This window comes from Episyrphus balteatus, chromosome 3, assembly GCF_945859705.1.
Source record: "Episyrphus balteatus chromosome 3, idEpiBalt1.1, whole genome shotgun sequence".
Classification (NCBI taxonomy): domain Eukaryota; kingdom Metazoa; phylum Arthropoda; class Insecta; order Diptera; family Syrphidae; genus Episyrphus; species Episyrphus balteatus.
The window spans coordinates 69,409,975-69,430,077 of NC_079136.1; the positions used below are offsets into that span (position 1 = coordinate 69,409,975).

General features: G+C 31.1%; 2 protein-coding genes across 2 annotated transcripts; one reads left to right on the top strand and one right to left on the bottom strand.

The window, feature by feature from the left end:
• Positions 1-1,462: 1,462 nt before the first annotated feature.
• LOC129915063 (serine protease 3-like) lies at positions 1,463-3,619 on the bottom strand. The gene is made up of 3 exons (XM_055994523.1): positions 2,189-3,619; positions 1,876-2,120; positions 1,463-1,829 (listed from the first exon to the last, which is right to left on the bottom strand). Exons 1-3 carry the CDS (start codon positions 2,413-2,415, stop codon positions 1,504-1,506), a joined length of 798 nt encoding a protein of 265 aa, XP_055850498.1. The 5' UTR covers positions 2,416-3,619; the 3' UTR covers positions 1,463-1,503.
• A 5,869-nt stretch (positions 3,620-9,488) lies between these two features.
• Positions 9,489-11,675, top strand: LOC129916784 (collagenase-like). Its single transcript, XM_055996918.1, has 3 exons — positions 9,489-9,975; positions 10,043-10,302; positions 10,384-11,675. Exons 1-3 carry the CDS (start codon positions 9,749-9,751, stop codon positions 10,680-10,682), a joined length of 786 nt encoding a protein of 261 aa, XP_055852893.1. The 5' UTR covers positions 9,489-9,748; the 3' UTR covers positions 10,683-11,675.
• The last annotated feature ends 8,428 nt before the right edge of the window (positions 11,676-20,103 follow it).

A 20,103-nucleotide genomic window follows, 5' to 3' on the forward strand; every position in this document is an offset into this window, starting at 1 on the left:
ATTTTCGGTTTGTGGTCTGTGGGCAATTTAATGTAATTTTTTTTCGTTTGTTTGCTTTATAAAGTAGAGTTTAGAGATTCCATGAGACTGTCAGCACCTCTATAATCTCTAAGGGACCTAGATTAATTAAGATTTATTACACCAAGTCGTTCGGAATAAATTTGTTTGAATAAAAAGCGTATAAGTACGTTTATCAGAGTTAATGCATATGAGTGCTGATTAATCGGTTACAAAGATAAACTTTATGTAGCCTCTGGAATTTTTTCCTTATTTTTATTTTTCGAAGAAGAATTCCGAAAAAAAAGGGAAACATTAATATTTTTTAAGTGCACTTTTAGAATAATTAACAATCTCTCTTCAGGAAATTTTTAAAATGTTTTACATAAGTTCAACAACATTCAACACAAAACTTATATTTAGATGGTTTTCCTGTTGTTTTTTTTAAGTTGCAAGGATGGTTTAAAATGTTTCCTTTTCTCATTCATGCGAATGGAAAATAGTTTTGAACTTTATAAATATTTGCATGTATGTAATTTTGAGTGTTGCAAGTAGACTTTAATGACTATTTTGAAGTATTTGTTTCTGTGGTAGGTTACAAGAGTACAGTCTCGTGCCTCGTCCAGGAACAGGAAGCAGTTGGTATACAACTATTTCAAGCAAAAGTTAAGGAGAGAAAATAAGTAAATACATATAGGAAAATGGCGTTACTGGAAATGTAAGCTACCATTGTAAGTATGTTTTCTACAAATCGTAATTAATTTTCTTTTTCGGTGTGAAAATGAGTAGATGGTTTTAGGCAAGCAATGGCACGTGAAGTGTTTGGGGAAAGGTAACAAAAATTTTTTTTTTAGGAAGGTTTGAGGTAATATAGGTTTGAGGTAAGAATTAGTCGAGCTTAGCTTTAATATTAAAGACTGATTTTTGTGAGTTTTATCACGTTAAATTTTCCATAGAAAGCTGCCTCCAGTTGCCACCATCAACTTGGTTGAGGTAGTTCTAAAACGTTGCCCATGCCGCAGGGACAAAAGTCCCGATTTTTTTTTCGGGACTAGTGTCCAACTTTACTGGGTCATACATTCTCCTACAAACTTTTGGTTTTCAGTTATGAATAGAGTCTAAAGAGCCCTTTCTTTTGATATCTCATTCGACAGATTTGGGATTTTTTTTTAGACGAGGGGTACCCCTTGCATAATTTTCGAAAATCTTAAAAAAAAATAAATTTGTAACTTTTTTAGCTGAATGCCTGTTCGCTGTGATCTTATATCTGCCAATAGAGAAATTTTGAAATAATTATCGTTTTTATTTATTTTATTTTTATCAGTCGAACGCTTTTTAAAATATTCAAGGTTTTGTAAAAAAGTGACTCAGAGCTACAACCAATTGAAAAAAATGTTCAAAAAGATCACAACACATACAAATTTTTGAGTTTGCATTTTATTTGAAAAAAAATCTACAAACATTATCAAATTGAATTGAAACAAAATTCCATGTTTTTCATCAAATTTAGACTCCAGTATGCTCTAAGATCCATAATCTGTACTTGGTGACACGAGTAAAACCATCTGGATTACCTGAAGTGCAACCATCATCTGATACAAATGATGTAACACCAATAAGCGTTTTTGATGATTCAGTGACAAGTGGACCACCAGAATCTCCTTGGCATGTTGATGTTGCCTTTTGTCCTTGAGCGCAAATTGTCGTTGGTTTGGTAGTTTTTTTGTGAACCAACATACACTCAGAGTTTGATATTACTCTTAACGGAGCGTACTGAAGGTCTGAGGAAATCCCTATATCTTCATCTTCAAGGAATAAAATCAATTCCATTTAAGTCATGGAAAAAGAAGTTTAATATCTTACCATCACTAATCTTGCCCCAGCCGGAAGCAATGACTTTTTCGTTCAAATAGCTTTCATAATCATCAGAGCTGGATAGAGCAGGCAAATTGACGACTCCAATTAGTGGTCCAAGAGTGATGGGAGCAATGCGCACGAGAGATATGTCGTTTTCAATTAATCCGGTTGCATTCCAATCGCTGTGGTTGATTGTTTCCAGAACCTCAAATTTCTTACCATCTAAATATGTGTTGCTTCCTAGATAGGCAGTAACAGACCTAGCTCTACAAAAAGAGTAAGAAAATAAATTTTGATGGTTTTGTCAAAAGAAAAGTTAGCCCCTGTATCTTACTCGTAAGTACAGTGAGCAGCAGTTACGATCCATTCGGGAGAAATCAATGAACCTCCACAAAATTGGATTTTGTTACCGCTCATCCAAATGTACAAACCAACTTGGTAGTTGAATTGTCCAGCTTTGGCTGTCAAACCATTAGTAATCCGAGGACTTGGGCTACGTCCCACGTTAAGGGCCGATGTTAAGACAGCCCCCAAAAGCAATACAAAAATTAAACCTTTCATTGTTTTATTCAACTCTACTACCGTGAAACTGATGACTTCTGAGCCTAAATTCCAGGTTTTTATACTAAAAACAAACAACGATAGCCTTTCTGATGACAAATTAAATGTGTGTGATTAGACAAGACGATTTAAATCAATGGATGTGGTAGTCCTTATTTTTCGATTTTGCTTGATAAATTCGTTTATAATAAATTATGAGAAATAAGTTTTCGTTGAAGTTAAACTTTGGATTTTATCTTCATCTATTTAATTATGTACATACGTTTGCTGTTGAAAAATTCTGAGAAATCTTTTAATTGAAATCTTTAAACAGTATCGCAGATAAAACCAGAAATAAAAATCACAACACCGGTGATAAGCAACACAAAAATCTTTGACCACACCGGAAAGGTATGCGGTAGCGACACGAGTAATTTTAATAGCGATACGAGTAATTGTATTAAAAAAATTCCAAACGTTCATACATAAGTCAAACTTTTTTCATAACATTAGCCGTTTTGCTATCGCATACCTTTCCAGTTTGGTCATTCCTTTATTTTTTCTAATCAGGTATGTCCATAGTAGGACACAGAATCGGCTGATCAAAAGGACTTTCTTTAAAAACGACAAAATAAAAAAAATTTTCTAGAAACCAACCAAAAAAGAGAATATGTTCTCCTTAACTTCGGTCTTTCATAACTTCGGTTTTTCGTAACTTCGGTTTTGGGTTACTTTGACGAGCATTACTCTGGTATTCATAACTCCGTTACCATTTGTTATTTGTCTGTCAAAAAATTAGTCTTGTTACCAGACAGACACGGGCTGTCGTTTGGTCTAACTCTAATCGACCGAATACTTTGTCTTATCGAAGCGCGAACTTATCAGAAATAATGAATGTTTGAGTGAGGGAGCAATTTTGGCAGTTTATATAGGGTTTCCCAGAACGAAATAAAAACATTTTGAGGGATAATTCTGGGGTATATTCTTAGGAAAAAATTGTTCTACAGTAACTCTCTATCTGCAAAGTTGATACCCGTTAGCGATGATTAAAGAAAATGCTTACATTGATTTGCCTTTACTCATGTTAATGTTAATATCTCCGTTAGTACTTATGATAGAAATTTTATTAATGTCTTGATTTTTAGAAAAAATTCTATTCTTTTTAACTGCATACCAAAGTAAGCGTTTTCTTCAATCATCGCTAAAGGGTATCAACTTTGCAGATAGAGAGAGATAGAGAGAACAATTTTTTTCTTAGAATATACCTACCCAAGATTTATCCCTCAAAATCTTCTTATCTCATTCTGGGACACCCTGTATGATTTTTTCTTTAATTTCAAAGAACACATTTTTGTATTTTTAAAAAATATTTCAATTTTTTATTTTTTTTTTTTTTTTGAAAAATCAATTTTTTGAAAACGGGTTGATGTTTTTTAGATAAGATTTTATTAGATTTTTATTTCAAGATGACATGTCCTACGCCGCCGCCACAAGGTTGTCCAAAAAGGGAAAAGTCGTGGCAATAATACAAAATCTGATGTTTTATTTTTATTTTTTATTTCTAAGAGAATTATAGACAGAGTTTCAAAGACAGCAAACAAAATAATTTTTTGATTACTAGTTTTAGACCAGGGTCGATAATTTTTGAAACCAAAAAAAATCATAGTAGAATGAAACCCATTGGAAAAGGAGGTGAATAAGATGAAAATTAAAGGAAAAATAAATTACGGGCGAGCCGAGTTCGGGAAGTGGGTGGGTTGAGTTTTTAATGGTAAAAAATTGTATATCTCGATTTCCGGCAAAACTACAAATCCTATAGAAAAAAGTTGTATCGCAAAGTTGTAGATAATAAAAAGATCTACAACTTTTGTATCAACAATTTTTTCACATAACCTCAAAATTTATGTGAAAAATTCAAAAAACCGAGTTTTTGGTTTTTTATTTTTATCTTTTTAAAAAACAAAAATTTTTCTACGAAATTTGGTGAAAACTTACCTTATTATGTCCCAAATACACTGTAATTTATTTGATTTAAAATATTAATTTGTTCACCTTATTTTGACTTAATACCAAAAAAACACCCTAATTTTCAATCGAAAATTCACGTGTCAAAATATCAGCTTTTTTCAAAAAGTCGGTGGCCATTTCGTTCATTAAAATGTCTATTTTCTGATGGTGTAAAAAAATTGTACATTAGTATACTATAGAACATGTTCTAGTAAAATTCAAAAAATGAAAAAAGCTTGAATTCGAAAAAAAAATTTTATCATTGTTTACAATTTTGGCCTATTTATTCAAATTTACACTTTAATTACTCAAAAAACGTAAGATTAATCAATGTTACATGAAATCTTACGTTTTTTGAGTAATTAAAGTGTAAATTTGAATAAATAGGCCAAAATTGTAAACAATGATAAAAATTTTTTTTCGAATTCAAGCTTTTTTCATTTTTTGAATTTTACTAGAACATGTTCTATAGTATACTAATGTACAATTTTTTTTACACCATCAGAAAATAGACATTTTAACGAACGAAATGGCCACCGACTTTTTGAAAAAAGCTGATATTTTGACACGTGAATTTTCGATTGAAAATTAGGGTGTTTTTTTGGTATTAAGTCAAAATAAGGTGAACAAATTAATATTTTAAATCAAATAAATTACAGTGTATTTGGGACAAAATAAGGTAAGTTTTCACCAAATTTCGTAGAAAAATTTTTGTTTTTGAAAAAGATAAAAATTAAAAACCAAAAACTCGGTTTTTTGAATTTTTCACATAAATTTTGAGGTTATGTGAAAAAATTGTTGATACAAAAGTTGTAGATCTTTTTATTACCTACAACTTTGCTATACAACTTTTTTCTATAGGATTTGTAGTTTTGCCGGAAATCGAGATATACCATTTTTTACCACTAAAAACTCAACCCACCCACTTCCCGAACTCGGCTCGCCCGTAATTTATTTTTCCTTTCATTCTTATCATATTCCTCTCCTTTTCCAATGGGTTTCATCCTACTATGATTTTTTTGTACTTTTTAATGTTTTTGAAGGCATCGGCACTGGTCTATTTAATTTATAGCGCTCTTAAAAGTTAGTAAATTTTTTTCTAGAGAAAAAAAAAGAAAAAATTGAACGCTTAAGGCAAAAAAAGTTTCTTTGCCAAATTTTAGCATTCACTGTTGTGATGAATTTTATTTTAGAACACCCTATAAACACTTAAGAGGTCATCATTTTGTTTTTACCAAAATTTGCAAAACTAAAGACAATTTTTAAAGTTTTACCTAATTGTTTTTTTCTGTAAATTCCGTTTTTTAGGAAAATCTGTTTTCGGCCGATGATTCCGAAACACCCTGTGAAATAATGTTCTTGAAATTCATTGCTGTAACCACTACCTCAATCCGTTCGAATGTTATGATTTTTGCAACGAGATAAGTCATTTTGGACAACCGTGCGCCGCACACTGGGGCAGCTCCATAGAGATCAGTGCGCAAAAGGTCACTTTTAAATGTTGTCGAAAGAAGAAAAAACTTTTTCTTTTTTGAAAGAATACAGTATTTATGATATGAAAAATCCATTTTTTTTTTATTTTCATGCCTTGCACTATGTTAGACACGCGATCAAAGTTGATAAGTTCGTTGTGAAATTTGCAATTGGGAAATAGTACATAAATAAGTTCCTTTTGTTTTTTTAATAACTTTGTTATTTATTGTGCCATTTAAAATATAAAATATGTCCATGGAAGGTAAAGATGTGAAGATTTATTTTTTTATTTTAAAAATGAAAAAAAGAATTCTTGTAATTAATTAAGGGATATAAAGTGCGAGTGTTTTTTTTTAGACGTTGTTTTAGCTTTTGTACAATATCTTCCGTGGCGGCAAAAGTTTAGCAAACCTAATAATTGGCGAAGACTAAGACATACTTCCTTAATATGAATGTGAAAGCAGAAGTGCTAAACTTCTGCCACCTATATTTTTTTTTTTATTTTTGAAAAATAGTGTTCGCGATGGGGAAAATACGATAATTTAGGCGACAAGAATTGATAACGGTATTTTGTAGAAGAGTTCAATACAATCATTTTTTACTATGGGAGGGGGGGGTCTATCTCCCCCCGTTTAGGCGGGAGGGGCAATTTTCTAAAATATGACGAAAAATAAAAAAAATTATTAAAAAACAACGGCTACACTTACAGTTATGAACGATACCTTTTTCAAAAGCCAGAATTATATACTTGATTCTAATTTTTAAGTCAAATTATTTAAATTAATTTATCTCTAAATAATCAACTAAAAAGTCAAAATTTGGGAAAAAAAAATAAAAAAAAAACACATTCAATACTATTTTTACCAAGACTGTGAATTTAAATATGAAATTAATCGATGAAATAAACTGCCTCAATTAATTTCTTATCAAATTCTGAAAACCATATGCTTCTATGACTCCTTGTTTTTGAGAAAATTGAAAATTAAAAAACTACCTTTTTATCAGATTTGTATTTTTAGCTGTTTTTTCGGTTTTTACACAAACATAATGTTTGCAAGCAGTGTGCCCCTAGCAACCCCCCTACTTAGGCTTACTATTATAATATTTCGGGTGGGTGCGATTTTGGGTTTAGCCAAATTTTATTTAAAATTTAAGTTTTTCGAATCCAAAAGAAACTTTGTACATACCCAACCTTGCCCCCACCCCAAATCTTTTATTGTGCCCAAGCAGGGGGGTTGCAGGGGGATAGCATGCGGGACAAAGAGGGTCCCAAAAAGGGAGTTAAGTTAAAAAGGTGTTAATATTAGCGAAAATAGCCAAGAAAATGAAAATCTTATACAAAGATAACACTCTTATTTTCAATTTTCTCGGAAACTAGAAGGCATTGAAGCAAATGGTTTTCAGTTTTTGATAAAAAATTAGTTGAGGCAGTTTATTTTATCGATTAATTTCATATTTAAAGTCACAGTCTTGATTAAAATAGTATTCAATTTGTTTTTTCAAATTTTTTTTTCACAAATTTTGACTTTGAAATCGATTATTTCAAAAACAATTGATTGAAATAACTTGATTTTAAAACTCAAATTAAGTGTACAGTTTCTGCTTTTGAAAAAAGTATCTTTTATACCTGTAAGTGTTGCCGTTGTTTTTTAATAATTTTTTTTTTAATTTTTCGTCATATTTTAGAAAATTGCCCCTCCCGCCTAAACGGGGGGAGATAGACCCCTCCCTCCCATAGTAAAAAATGATTGTATTGAACTCTTCTACAAAATACTGTTATCAATTCTTTTCCCCGAAGTAATCGTACTCGTGCCTTTTTTTCCTGTGTAAACACGCAAGTTTATGTTTAAGCAACTTTGTCTTTTCTTAGTAAAAATTAAATTTGAGCTCAGTTTTACTATTTTACATAACTATTAAAGACAAAAAGTCTCTTTAGACTCTTCAAAATAATTAATCGCACAAAACCACTACTTTTGCCCCACTGTGCGCCGCCGCCTTCTATCAGAAAACGGGTTGATGAATTTTATCGAAATTTCGCTTTTATGTGTTGTATAAAAAAAACCCTTTTTTTGCATTTTATAACGGTAATATTTCAAGAACGAAGGCAAATAGAATTTTTCTGATTGCGTATTCGAGTTCAGCAACCCAAAAACCTTCAAAAAAGTATATTTTGGTTCTTGTGGCAAAAAAAGTTTAACTTGAGTGGACTGTGTTGTTTCTGATTCAAAGACCGCTACTTAAATTTTTCATAATGAACTACACCACATAAAAACATAGCCTCAAAATAGCCAAAATGACGTTTTTTGACAGTTTCTAACGGTAATATTTCAAAAACGGAGGCCAATAATAATTTTTTGACTTCATATTCGAGTTCAGCACATTAAAAACTACTAGAAAATTATATTTTGGTTGTTGTGGCAAAAACCTTGTTGACCAGCGTTATCAAGCCCATTTCTATCGCGGGTCGTAGCTCAAGTCCTCGCATTACCAATGGTTTGACCGCCAAATCTGGACAATTCAACTTCCAAGTTGGGTTGAGCAGTAGAATGAGCCTTTTCACCATGCAATTATGTGGAGGTTCTTTGATCTCTGCCGAATGGATCGTAGCTGCTGCTCACTGCACTGAAGGGTAATTCTCATAGAGGCTTCACCTTTGATTTGAAAAACCAACAAATTTATTTTCTTACTCTTTTTATAGAACTAGGTCTATTGCTGCCTATCTAGGAAGCAACGAATTTTTCGCTGGTAAGGAAGTTAAGGTTTTGGAAACAATCATCCATTAATAAATTTGCAAACATTTATATTTTCCCATGAGCTTCGTGAATGGCATTATTTTCCATTTCACATAGAACGTGAAATAGCAAACGTCTTTTTTATAAACTAGACCTGTTTTCAAAACAAAGTTAGGAACTATTTCATATTATAATTTCTAACTTTTAGTCATTCGTCAAGAATATCAAAAAATCAACATCATCATCGGTTCACACGCTCATCTTCAATGATAACCAGCAGTTAATCGTAAGGTTCATTCACAAAGCCAATTTGTACCTAGTAGCAACATGAGATCACCTGTACGTGAGAACGTAAGATTTTCCATAGGACAAATAAATTTTCGCACTCGTATACAGTCGCTAGAGTACTCAAAGATCACGACAATCTGTAGGTTCCGATTGAATTTTACCCATTATTTTGAAGAAAAGCTTTTCCACATTGGCGAAACCCCTTCATAATCTTTTTTATCTTTTCTATTCTTCGGGTCGTTTTCCAAGTGGATGGAAAAAGAATTTGTTCAACCAATTCCCAAGAAATTCGAATCTTCTCCGACCAAACGCACTCACCTCGTATTCTATCTAAGATGTTCATGACAGAAATCTTAAAACCAGAAACGTTCTCTTTCAAGTTCCTTGTCAGATATGGTTTAAATGAACTCGGTAGTTATCAATTTTTATTTCTATAAACAATGAAGACGACCTTCTAATAAATAGAGATAGCTTTAAGAATTTTGTATACTAGTAATCAGTAATTGTTTTGTAATATAAATGAAGAATTGTTAATTTAAATTAACAGATTATTATCCATTGCTGAATAAATAATCAGCATTGTTATTAAAAAAATAATAATAAACTCATCTTTTTTATTTTATGTAGAAATATTAGTGTAAGATTAAACAAAGTTTTCCTTCAACTAAATAAAATTAAATCGAGTTATCAAGAAAAATTGAAAGATATGGACGATCCATTGATTGAAATTGTCTAATCACACAAATTTAATTTGTCAGAAAGGCTATCTCATGTTTGCTTTTAGTATAAAAACATGAAATTTAGGCTCAGAAGTCGACAGTTTCTTTCACGGTAGTTGGAGTTTGAATAAAACAATGAAAAGTTTAATTTTTGTATTGCTTTTGGGTGTTGCCCTAACATCGGCCCTCAACGTGGGTCGTAGCCCAAGTCCTCGTATCACCAATGGTTTGACAGCCAAAACTGGCCAATTTAACTTCCAAGTTGGTTTGAAGAGTACGATGAGCTCTTTCTCCACGCAATTATGCGGAGGTTCTTTGATCTCTCCCGAATGGATCGTAACTGCTGCTCACTGTACGGAAGGGTAAGATTCATAGGCTTACCTGTCATTTGAAAAACCAACAAAGTTTATTTTCTTTCTCTTTTTATAGAACTAGGTCTATTACTGCCTATCTAGGAAGCAACGGATTTTTAGTTGGCAAAGAAGTTAAGATTTTAGAAACAATCATCCACAACGAGTGGAATTCAACAGGATTCTTAGAAAATGATATATCCCTCTTGCGTATTGCTCCCGTCACTCTTGTACCACAAATTGGGATCGTCAACTTGCCGGCTCTGTCCAGATCTGATGATTATGACAGCTATTTGAACGAAAAAGTCATTGCTTCCGGCTGGGGCAGGATTAGTGACGGTAAGAAATTTAACTTCTTTCCCATGATTTAAAATAAATTATCAATTGTAATTCATTAATTATATTATTTATTTCTTGAAGATCCAATGAAAGGTTATCCCAAAGAGCTACAGTACGCTCCGTTAAAAATCATATCAAACTCTAAGTGCATGCGGTTTTTCGAAGGTAATATCAAACCATCGAACATTTGTGCTCAAGGTCAAAAGAAAACATCAACATGCCACGGAGATTCCGGTGGTCCACTTGTCACTGAATCATCAAAAACGTTAATTGGTATTACATCCTTTGTATCAGGTAGAGGTTGCACTTTAGGATTTCCAGATGGTTTCACTCGTGTCACCAGCTACAGATCATGGATCTTAGAGCATACTGGAGTCTAAATTTATGTTTGTGGATTTTTTTTTAATAAAATATAAACTAAAAATTGAAATATTCATATTTTAATTATTATTTTCCATTTGACGTGGAACGTAAAATAGTATAAACCATCATTTTTGTCTTTTTTATAAACAAGACCATTCTCCAAAACAAACTAAGGAGTAAGGAACCATGCATGCGCATGGTTATAACCAAGATGTTTTATAAGTATTTTGAATGCTCCAAAAACGGTTAAAATTAAAAAAAACACCCAAAAATGCTCCTAAAAAAGTAGGTGTTTTTCAAAAATTCATATTTCGAAAAGCGGGGACTTCCAAAAAATTCGTATCAGAACTATTAATGTTTTTGTTTCATTATCTTTTGAATATCATTTTTCAAATTGTAAAAAAAAATTACCCCTATTTAGTGATTGAATTTTTAAAAATCCTTCATTAGTATTCATCTTTAGTTTATAATCTTTCAAATAAGTTATAGAAGGTTTTGATCTCCAATAGTTTCTTTTTAATTTTTAATTGAAGTTTATACGGCTTTGCTAAAAATTTCAGGTGGAACGTGAGAAAATGGCGTCACTTTTTCGTGGATGCTGCCATGGTTCATCGATTTATAAGACGTTATCACGTTAAAAACAAAATTACCAATTTATTGATATTCAGCGAGGTTGGCCGATGCATGCGATCTTGCCACTTCTCAACTGATTCTATTTGCCCAAGCCCAATAAAAATTTTCTTTGAGTTAAGAGCAAATCTCTCTTACAAAAATATGAGAAAATTGATATAATAAATCACAGAAACAACTTCAGGAACATCTCATCAGACGAATAATCAAAATAACACTGATTTTCCCATTCTTCAATCACGAAATAAGAGCTGTACTCAAATTTTATCATTGCCAATGCCAACTATCGGAGTTCGCAGCTGATAAAAACCTTTCGACAAACAGCAACAACAATGATAATCCGCAAAGCTTTTATACTGCTGAATTGATAGGTAGCTCTCTTCTTGGTAAATATATTAGTAAAGTTGATCAGTTTAACACTATTTTACAATAAGCTGTTATGTAAGTATTTGTATAATAAGTCCAAATGATCGGTGATACAATATTTATGGAAAGTATTTGTTTTAATGCTAAGGGTAATAATACTAATACATTGAATTCTATCTCTGCTGAGTATAAACATAAAGTAGATATAGGTTTAATTTCTAAAAAATGGCTTTGTAGATTAATTACATACAGGACCCTCTCTTGAAGTAATACGAATAGTGATGGAAAGCAAAGAAAGATGACTGTGGAGAAATTGCAGAAATTCAAGTTCCATTTGATGCAATATGTTTGTGTTCCGGACTTACATATCCGAAATTTATGCATTTTTTGTTGATAGTGCGTTTCGCGAAACTTCATCCGTCGAAATATATGTACCTAACTTGAAAAGCAAGCCGAATTTGAAAACTTTTATTAAGAATTTTTTCCTATCGATATGTAGGTATCCTTTAAAATTTTTTTTAAATTTAAAATATTGTAAAAAACTTAGGAAAAACTATTCAAAAATGAGAAAAAAGGACATTTTTGATGTTTTTACTAAATAGTCTAATTTTATCCTTTGACCATTTATCGATATTGAACATGTAAAATAAGATACTTAAATTTTCAGCATAATGGTCTTAAAAATAAAATACGTCTAAAATTGGATAAAATATGGGCTTTCAAAATCTATTGTTTTTGAGCAATTTTTCAAAACAAAAAAGTGCACTTATTAAAATCAAAATCGAAATAAAAACTGACCGATATAGAAGCTACAAAGTTGAATAAGGTAAACAAAAGTTAAAAAAAAAGAAACTTAAATTTTCTTAAAAAGAAAAATAAAGAGCAAAGTGGCTCAAATTTAGTCTTGCCCCGGGGCCCCCGCAGCTGAACGTACACCTTTATTCAACATCAACACATACAAATTTTTGAGCTTGCATTTTATTTAAAAAAAAAATCTACAAATATTATCAATTTGAATTGAAACAAAATTCCATGTTTTTCATCAAATTTTGACTCCAGTGTGCTCTAAGATCCATGATCTGTAGCTGGTAACACGAGTGAACCCATCTGGATTACCTGAAGTGCAACCATCATCTGATACAAATGATGTAATACCAATAAGCGTTTTTGATGACTCAGTGACAAGTGGACCACCAGTATCTCCATTAGGGTGGGTCAAAAAAATCGAAAATTTTATTTTTGATTTGGTACTCCGAAAAATCGATTGCTAGACCCCTCTAGATTATACACACCAAATATGAGCTCTTTATATTAATGGGAAGGTCCTCCGCTTTGCAATTTTCCATTTTTACATCAAGCTTCTACTAAAAAAAAATAATTTTTTTATTAATTGACTTTTTAGCAAATTTCTTTTCATATTCTTGTAGGAAATTGAATGCTCTACAAAAAAGGCTTTATACACTTTTTTCGTTTATCTAACCGTTGAATAGATATTTGAGGTCCAAAAATCGAGAAAATCTTTAAAAATTCGTTTTTTGTTCTTAATTTTGTAACAAATTGAAAAATTATAATGATCAAACGCGCAAGACATATTCTTTGCTCCACAAAAAAGGTCTTATTAACTTTTTTCATTAATCTAACCATTCTAAAGATAATCGAGGTCAAAGTTAAAAAAAAATATAAAAAAATTTTATATTTTTAAAAAATTTCTAATTCACTAAAACTTCATTATTTTCAAATTAGCAAGATATATTCTTGTAGGGGCTTAAACGTTCTACAAAAAATTACTTGGAATGAAATTGATTGCTTTAACCGTTTAGAAGATATTCGTATCCAAATCGCAATGCATACGGGTCATAAGAAAACTATTGAAATCAGTGAGCATTGGTTTGGATACGAATATCTTCTAAACGGTTAAAGCAATCAATTTGATTCCAAGGAATTTTTTGTAGAACGTTTAAGCCCCTACAAGAATATATCTTGCTAATTTGAAAATAATGAAGTTTCAGTGAATTAGAAATTTTTTAAAAATATAAAATTTTTTTATATTTTTTTTTTAACTTTGACCTCGAATATCTTTAGAATGGTTAGATTAATGAAAAAAGTTAATAAGACCTTTTTTGTGGAGCAATCAATTTCCAACAAGAATATGTCTTGCGCGTTTGATCATTATAATTTTTCAATTTGTTACAAAATTAAGAACAAAAAACGAATTTTTAAAGATTTTCTCGATTTTTGGACCTCAAATATCTATTCAACGGTTTGATAAACGAAAAAAGTGTATAAGGCCTTTTTTGTAGAGCGTTCAATTTCCTACAAGAATATGAAAAGAAATTTGCTAAAAAGTCAATTAATAAAAAAATTATTTTTTTTTAGTAGAAGCTTGATGTAAAAATGGAAAATTGCAAAGCGGAGGACCTTCCCATTAATATAAAGAGCTCATATTTGGTGTGTATATTCTAGAGGGGTCTAGCAATCGATTTTTCGGAGTACCAATTCAAAAAAAAGAATTTCGATTTTTTTGACCCACCCTTATCTCCATGGCATGTTGATGTTGCCTTTTGTCCTTGAGCGCAAATTGTCGTTGGTTTGATAGTTTTTTTGTAAACCAACATACACTCAGAGTTTGATATTACTCTTAACGGAGCGTACTGAAGGTCTGAGGAAATCCCTATATCTTCATCTTCAAGGAATAAAATCAATTCCATTTAAGTCATGGAAAAAGAAGTTTAATATCTTACCGTCACTAATCTTGCCCCAGCCGGAAGCAATGACTTTTTCGTTCAAATAGCTTTCATAATCATCAGAGCTGGATAGAGCAGGCAAATTGACGACTCCAATAAGTGGTCCAAAAGTGATGGGTGCAATGCGCAAGAGAGATATCGTCGGTGAAACCAGAAAAGTGTGTAACTCCAAATTTTCTGAAAATTAGATTTGAATGCCATCTGTTAGACAAACCTGATATCTACCGTTCCTTAAACTGGGAATCTCCTTAAAGTTCATAGTTTTTATTTTATTAGCAAATTATAAAATGAAAACTCATACAAATGCCTTCAAAACGATTTTGTTTTTTTGTTCTCCTATAAAATTTGCTAAAATGGAGTTACACACTTTTCTGGTTTCACCGACGATATGTCGTTTTCAATTAATCCGGTTGCATTCCAATCGCTGTGGTTGATTGTTTCCAGAACCTCAAGTTCCTCACCGCCTCACAGTGCGGCACTCCTTGGACAAAAAGAAAAAAATATATGTGCGATTTTTACAAAAGTAACGGTTACATCATATAGTCTAATAACCAAACCATTGGAAAACAAATCTTTTTTCCCATTGGGCAGAATAGTTTTTCGACAAAGTCTGCTGCAACTATGCATTGGCAACAAGAAAAAATTTATTTTAGTCAGCCTGGTTTGGTAAGTCCGAACGATTATTTTTCTTAACAAGTACGGGTAACAGTTAAACAAAAATTTTTTTTTGGGTTATCAAGAAGGTATAATGCTTTATTATACACAATATTTTGGAAATCAATTGGAGGTTTTTAAAATCTTTTTTTTTAATTTTGAAAATAACCATTTCATTTCCTTTTTTTTGGAAAAGTTCAGGATCTTTGAATAGACGTAAAAAATTAGCGGCTCAAAATATCCTGTAATTTGTACAGAAACGCATAGACAATATGTTTGGCTATATGCTACTGTATAAATTTACTGCTACAAACTGCTACACTATTTTTAATGATTTTTTAAAAGCGTAGATCAAACCATAAAAAAACATTTTTGTGTAAATAAAATTTTTTAAATTTTTATTTAATTTATTTTTTTGACAGCTGTCCCGTATAAGATAAGAACAATTTAAGGGGTGATTCATGGGTTTATTCAAAGAAAAAAATTGTTTTACAGTAACGCTCTATCTGCAAAGTTACTACCACGTTACGATGATAAAAGAAAACGCTTACTTTTATATACCTTTACTCATATTAATGATGATTTTTCTGTTAAAACAATTGGTATAAACAAAGTTAAGATTTTTGTTTTTAGAAAATATGTTATTCTTTTTAACTGCGTTTAAGAAATTTTTAAATCTTTTTTGGTTGCTCGGATATTGATTTTTAAAGGCTGTTCATTTTTTCTTGTCCATGATAATTTTTGACTGAGGCCAATATTCTTCGAGAAATGTGTTATAAACAAAGCGTTTTATTAATTTATTTTTATGAAGGAAACAATTATAAACAAAAATGTTATACACAAGTTTACCAAAAAACTTATACGTACGTACATTTTATGATACTTAGGAAAACCTGCACCAGGAAAAATCTTAAAAAGATTTGTTTGTTTTTTTTTTAATAAGTCTTAAAAGGTTAAAAAAAAAAATGTTTTTGTTGTTTGAGATAATTTTTATTTAAAGTGCAGTTACAAAAAATATTTAAAGTCCCTACCTTGATTTGGTAAAAGTTAGGTCAAAGTATAGCATTTATAAGTTGCCATGAGAGTTTTGAAATTCTGAGAGCCTTATTTATAACTACTCTTTGAACATAATACTTCAGGGTAAAAGCATAGACTATATAACCACACGAGTTTTGCGGTATGTAGATATGCAGCTTTATGTTATTCTATATTGCAAAAACTTGAGTCAGTATAAATTTTTAAAGATAATCAATAAAGCAAGGAACATGATTTTTTTGCGGCATCATTTGGACAAAAGTAGCGGCTTTTTTGCTCTAAAACAGAAAAAGACAGTTTTTAGCAATGAACCAAAACTGGCACAAAATCAACTGCAACTGCATAAGCCAAACAAAAGGAAAATAATAACTTATGTTATCTCTCATCAGAGAAGAATTTCCGTATTTTAAAAATATTTATGAAATCAAAACTTGTGTTTTATCTTAAGAAATTCTATGTTAATCTCTATTTGTACAAATAAAAAGAAAAATGTACCTATAAAATGAAGAAAATGATTTTTGTCCAAATTTTCTTCAAAAGGCCGCACTGTGCGCCTTGATATTTGTTGCTTCCTATAAAAGCTTAAACAGTCCTAACTCTATAAAAGGAGTAAGAAAATAAATTTTGATGATTTTGTCAAAAGAAAAGTAAGCCCATGAATCTTACTCGTAAGTACAGTGAGCAGCAGTTACAATCCATTCGGGAGAAATCAACGAACCTCCACAAAATTGGTATTCGATCTTGTAACCGCTCAACAAAATGAACAAACCAACTTGGTAGTTGAATTGTCCAGCTTTGGCTGTCAAACCATTAGTAATTCGAGGACTTGGGCTACGTCCCACGTTCAGGGCCGCTGTTAAGACAGCCCCCAAAAGCAATACAAAAATTAAACCTTTCATTGTTTTATTCAACTCTACTACCGTGAAACTGATGACTTCTGAGCCTAAATTTCTGGTTTTTATACTAAAAGCAAACATAACGATACCCTTTCTGATGACAAATTAAATTTGTGTGATTAGACAAGACGATTTAAATCAATGGATCGGGTAGTCTTTATCTTTCGATTTTGCTTGATAAATTTCGATTATAATAAAAAATGGAAAATTAGTTTTCGTTGAAGTTAATCTTTGGATTTTATCTTCATCTATTTAACTATGCACATAGGTACGTTTGCTTTTGAAAAATTCTGCGAAATCTGTTTATTGATATTTTTAAACCGTATCGCAGCTATAACCAGAAATAAAAATCACAACACCGGTGATAAGCAACACAAAAATCTTTGACCACACCGGAAAGGTATTCAGTAGCGGTACGAGTAATGGTAATGGTATTAAAAAAATTCCAAAGGGGAACGTCAACGTTCATACATAAGTCACACTTTTTTCATAACATTAGGCGTTTTGCTATCGCATACATTTCCAGTTTAGTAATTCCTTTATTTTTTTCTAAACAGGTAGGTACATATGTAGTAGGACACAGAATCGGATGATCAAAAGGGCCTTTTTTTAAAAACGACAAAGTAAGAAACTTTGCTAGAAACCAACTATGGACAGGGACACCCTATCGATATGTGACATGTTTATTTAATTATAATGTTAGTGTTTTTTGAAGGAATACATAAATATCTCTAAATCTTGATCACATTTGAATATTATATCTAGCCGAATTTGGCCTTAGCAACGCAACGATAAATTCTAGCCCTTCCAGGCGTGGGACTTTTACTCTCTTGGCTAGGTTAGTGTCCTTGTACAACCCGTAAAGTTTGTCCACACAGGACCAAAAATCGCACAAAGGACTTTTCTCTCCAAACAATCCAAGATATTTTCATCCGCCTTCCTTAAAGCTCATGCATCTGCACCATTATAGTAGGTCAGGGAGGCTCCCGGAAATTACGCCAGATTTTTTTTTGTTGAAAAAAAAAAGCAAACAAATTTTTCATACAAAATCTGCCTGAGTTTTCAGGGAATATTTCCGATTTTCTAGAATTTTTCCAAAAAAATTTCTGGTGCTTTTATCTACATAGATAAAAGTATTTTCAAATTGCAACCACAATTAATAATGCTGGATTATGATCGGGGAATGCGAAACGCATAAAAAAAAATGTACCCCAATGCTAATCAGTAATCACTTAGCATGCTGGTTCCATTGTTGCCAGGCCATAAAAAGAAAATGTATGTACCAAAATTCCAAATATTTTTTTCTGAAATAAAAAAAGAAGAATCCACCCTGAAGTTGTACTAAAAGTTTTTGGCTTTGGCTTTACTTCCAAGTGACTTAATTTGTTTTGTATAATGACAATGACACTTAAATTGGTACCCATAATTTTATTAATTTTTAAAGAATTTTTGGTTTATTATGTTATGACACAGCATTGGATTAACCCTGAAGCCTGAATTGATCAACTTTTTCCATTGATAACACCTGAAAACTTACCTGAGAATTCTTTTGACAATGTCTATGCCGTCCGCATCGAATTGTTAAAACTTAATTAGTACTTAAAGACATAAAATTTTTTGATGTTTTTGAAAATTAATTTATCAAAAAGAATGGTAGGTATAAAATGGCTTAACTTACATTTTTGTAAAAGACTAGGTTTTTAGCTTTATTAAAAATTATAACACGTTATTGTAGGTATAACCATTGATTTTTAATAACAATGTGCTACAAAATAAAAAAAAAAATAAAATGTATGTATTTTTAATTCTTTGGCATTAAACGTGTTAAAAGCGATTTTTGAAAAAGTCTGAAAAAAAATGATTTTCTTTACCAAGCTAAATCTCTAAAAATATAACAATTAAAAATCTGAAAAATGTTCACATGATAGCTACACTTATAAGGTTTGAGTCTTCAAAGTTTTAAATTTTATGAACAAATGGTTTGGCTGGAATATAAAATTGATCGAACTAGGTCCAAGAAACCCCATGTTATTCAAATTAGAAACTTCAACCGCTTGGCGGCACGGGTTAGAATGAAGTTAGAGACTTGAAACTTATTGAGTATTATTTTTAGTTCATTTCCAACCATATAAGATGTTAGGAGCATACAAATTATAATTATTTTAAAATAACGTACCTACACCCTATTGTGCACCTTGTAATTCACATCATGATATGCCATATTTTCTAGTTACGGAAAAAAGTAGCATAGATTCCGCAGTTTCGGTCAAATTCAACAAAACAATACACCAATTTGTGCCTAAATAAATATTCTTTCAGAATATAACCTAACTTAATTTTTTTGTTTGTTTTATTTTGCAAACAAAATTGGGTAAAGTTAAAAAAATTGAGAAAAAATCACTTTTTCAAGATTTATCGGATAAAACCCTACACTTAATTTGTTTGAACAATAGACTTATATACATCATTCAAAAGGTCTGGAAATCTTTTTAAAAACATATAACATATTGAGAATTCTTTAAAAAAATTATTGAGATATTGATAGATTACATCGTTAAGTCTGTAAAAATGGTTTTTTGTAAATAAAAAAAAAATGGAGGGTTCCAAAAATATAACAAAAATATTTTTATGCATTATTCGACCATACAAACAGCCTACAGTACGTAATTTTGTCGGGTGACCATACAAACAAATAACACGGTGCCGCACCGATAATACTTTGTCTTATCGAAACGCGAACTTATCAGAAATAATGAATGCTTGAGTAAGCGAGCAATTTTGGCAGTTTATATAGGTTATAGGGTTTCCCAGAACGAGTTAAAAACATTTTGAGGGATAGTTCTTGGGTATATTCTAAGAAAAAATTCTTTTACAGTTACTCTCTATCTGCAAAGTTGATACCCTTTAGCGATGATTTAAGAAAACGCTTACATTGGTATGCCTTTCCCTTTAGTCATGTTAATGTTAATAACTCTGTTAATACTTATGATAGAAATTTTATTAATGTCTTGATTTTTAGAAAAAATTCTATTCTTTTTAACTGCATACCAAAGTAAGCGTTTTCTTAAATCAACTTTGAGTTGCTGTAGAACAATTTTTTTCTTAGAATATAC

Coding starts and splice junctions, on each gene's coding strand:
- LOC129915063 (XM_055994523.1), bottom strand. CDS start 2,415: ATGAAAGGTTTAATTTTTGTATTGCTTTTGGGGGCTGTCTTAACATCG. Junction 2,121..2,188: donor GCTGCTCACTGTACTTACGA/GTAAGATACAGG, acceptor CTCTTTTTGTAG/AGCTAGGTCTGTTACTGCCT. Junction 1,830..1,875: donor AGTCATTGCTTCCGGCTGGG/GCAAGATTAGTG, acceptor TTTCCATGACTT/AAATGGAATTGATTTTATTC.
- LOC129916784 (XM_055996918.1), top strand. CDS start 9,749: ATGAAAAGTTTAATTTTTGTATTGCTTTTGGGTGTTGCCCTAACATCG. Junction 9,976..10,042: donor GCTGCTCACTGTACGGAAGG/GTAAGATTCATA, acceptor CTCTTTTTATAG/AACTAGGTCTATTACTGCCT. Junction 10,303..10,383: donor CTGGGGCAGGATTAGTGACG/GTAAGAAATTTA, acceptor TATTTCTTGAAG/ATCCAATGAAAGGTTATCCC.